The sequence below is a fragment of the Trachemys scripta genome, chromosome 14 (genome assembly GCF_013100865.1).
Source record: "Trachemys scripta elegans isolate TJP31775 chromosome 14, CAS_Tse_1.0, whole genome shotgun sequence".
In the NCBI taxonomy this organism is placed as follows: domain Eukaryota; kingdom Metazoa; phylum Chordata; order Testudines; family Emydidae; genus Trachemys; species Trachemys scripta.
In genome coordinates this window covers 6,636,478-6,639,215 of record NC_048311.1, presented here as the reverse complement: position 1 = coordinate 6,639,215, position 2,738 = coordinate 6,636,478, and the positions used below count along the sequence as shown (strand labels likewise).

Below are 2,738 nucleotides of genomic sequence, written 5' to 3'. Positions count from 1 at the left end.
CCCCCCCCGCTCCTCCGGCCGCGCCCGCTGCCCCCCCATGGCTGCCGGCTGCGCTGCGGGCCGCCAGCCTGCACCCCCCCTCGCTCCTCCGGCCGCTTTTGGAAAGGCGGGGGAAGCGGCTGCTTCCCCTGCACCCCGCTAGCTACACTACTGGCTAGTCTATACTAGAAAATTAGATTGACCAAGCCTCAGGGGTGTGAAAAATCCACACCCCCGAGCAACATAGGGCATGTCTACATTACACCCATAAGTCAACCTATGTTAGGTTGATTTACAGCCACCACAGTAATTACTGTGTTTTTTCATGTCTACACTGCCCTCCTTCTGTCAGTGCATGTCCTCACCAGGAACACTTCCACCGACCAAAGAGGGGCAGCGTGGGGGGCTGAGAACCAAGACTCTCAGCTCCATGCAGCTCCGCACCACGAGCCCAGCTGCCCCCTGGGCTCTTGGCTCCCCATTCCTGGCCGTCAACATGTGAGATCAGAGACAGGTGAGCTCAAAGGGGGGACTCCAATCTCACTTCCCCACTGTGTGCTGAGAAGGGAATCAGGACAGCAGTGCAGGGAGCTGGTGTTTACACAAAGCCACAGGAGCAGCTAAGGGCCAGGGGAGGTTGGTCCCTGGCACTGAGGGACGATTTGAGGCCCAAGAGGAAAGAGTGGGGACCAGTGTGCGGTTTTGCTAGTTTCTGTTCCCAGTCTCTTTTACATGAATTGTGAACTGAATAGAAATAGGACTGAAATGCAACCTCTACAAAATGTACCTAGTGTTAGAGCAAAAGATCAACTATTTGCCTATAAGCCCAGTTGTTATATCAGGAGCACCGACTGTTTCTGCAAAACACCCGCTGCAGCCTTCTGTGCAGCAAGATTATGTGATAACACAAGGCGGCCAAACCACCAGCCTAGGTGAGACAGACAGGCACTGCTATTTCAGTCTAACATATGCCTCAGAGTGGGGGGCGGGGCGAAGCGGGTGCTGTGGAAAGAAGTGATGAGTTCAAGCAAATGTTAAACCACATCCTGTTATGTATCCATTCCCTTGCCTCTCTCTCAATCTGCATACAAGGCCTTTTGAAATGTTCCTTCCGCATACACGTATAAGGTATGCATGCTAAGTTGTTTGTTGCTAGGTATAAAAAGGTTTGCTCCACACTTGTAAGGGGCTCTCTCTCTGGCATTAGCCGAGGAGAGCGTCCACTCAGCTGACTGGTCAATAAAAACTTAAAGCCGTCTTCTAGACTCCTGTGCCTCCTTGGGGTAATTGGGCAGCTCCAGGGGGAAACGAGCCCATTTGGCTAACACGAGGAAACAACATAGAGGATCAGAGCAGTGGCCCATCTAGCCTGGTATATGCCCCTACACACACACCCATCCCCCTCCTCATTGCCCCAGATCAGACCCATGGGCCCATCCTGCCCGGTGCCCTGTCTCTAAAAGTGGCCAGTGCAGAGCATTTCAGAGGAAGGAGCAAGAAACGCCACACTGATTTATCTGTCTTTCATACTTGCCCTCTGCCTGTCTCTCCAATCTCCACACATCTCCCCATAGCCCTCTAGCTCTCCGATCTCCATCCAGCTCTGTCTAGCTAACCAAGCTCCACACACAGCCCTCTGCCCGCCTGCCTGATCTCCGCACAACCCCCTTTGTCTGTGTGGTCACTCACCTCCCTGCCTGTGGTCTTGGACTGCTCCCTTCCCCCTGCTAATACAAGTTCAGTGCTAACCAGCTGTGAAACTCTGCACAGCTTCTCTTTTCCCAGCCCCAGCTTGGAAGTGGCTGCAGTTATGGGAAACTCCCTGAGTCTTGGGCTGATTTCACAACATGGAATGTACCAGGTAACAACCTCATCCCAGCTGCTCGGCTGGGCGGGGAGTGCCCCATGGCTGCCCCATTCCAAGTGGGGGTTGGGGTCACGGCGTGGGGCTGCAGGGGACCTGATGTCAGGGTATGCCTCAGGCACCAGAATTGCCTTAATCCATGCCCTCTAAGCTCGGTGAGACCCCTCCCAATTGCCACTGGGTCCCCCTCCAGCCACCAGCCTTCCCCTGGTGATCTCAGGGCACAGAATTGCACCACCCAGCCATGGGGGCGCTCACTCCCTCCGGCTGCACTGAGTTCTCACTGTTTTACCTGCTGCCCCTGGGGGTCCTTCCCCATGGTGGAGTTGGATGTGGAGCGCACATCCTGGGCCTCATCCTGGGAGAGGAACCGCTGCACAATCTCCACCACATTGGCCAGCGACTTGTTCTGGAGGAAGCTGCGCTGTCGGAAGGAACGGCGGCATAGGGGGCACTGTTTCAGCTCCTCCTCCTCCTCCACCCTGTCCCAGTGCTGGATGATGCAGTCCTCACAGTAGTTGTGCCCGCAGTCCAGCATCACAGGCACCTCCATGTACTTGGTGCAGATGGAGCAGGTAACCTCCAACTGCAGCTCCTGGACCAGGTCGGACCCAGCCATGGTGGGAGCTGTACTAGGGGCGAGTGCACTTCTGGGATCCCTGTAGAGCTCTGGTCAGCTCCCTGGCACGGCACTCAGCACCCTGCCCCGCTGGGACCCCTGCAATGTAGCTTCCTGACACCCAGCACCCTGTGCCTCTGATCCCTGCAGCCCAGCACTCCGGCACCCAGCAATGTGCCCTGCTGGAATCCCTTCACCTCAGCTCCCTGGCATCCAGCTCCCTGCCCTGCTGGGATCCCTGCAGCCCAGCTGCTGAACAGCCACATACATGCCTTG

At 56.3% G+C, this 2,738-nt stretch overlaps 1 protein-coding gene across 1 annotated transcript in view; it reads right to left on the bottom strand.

The window, feature by feature from the left end:
- The window catches only part of LOC117887191 (E3 ubiquitin-protein ligase TRIM39-like), a 19,265-nt gene extending 16,527 nt beyond the window's left edge, over positions 1-2,738 (bottom strand). Inside the window, exon 1 of the mRNA XM_034789532.1 lies at positions 2,136-2,738. Coding sequence (XP_034645423.1) covers positions 2,136-2,462 — 327 coding nt within the window. The 5' untranslated portion in view covers positions 2,463-2,738. The remainder of the gene's footprint in view (positions 1-2,135) is intronic.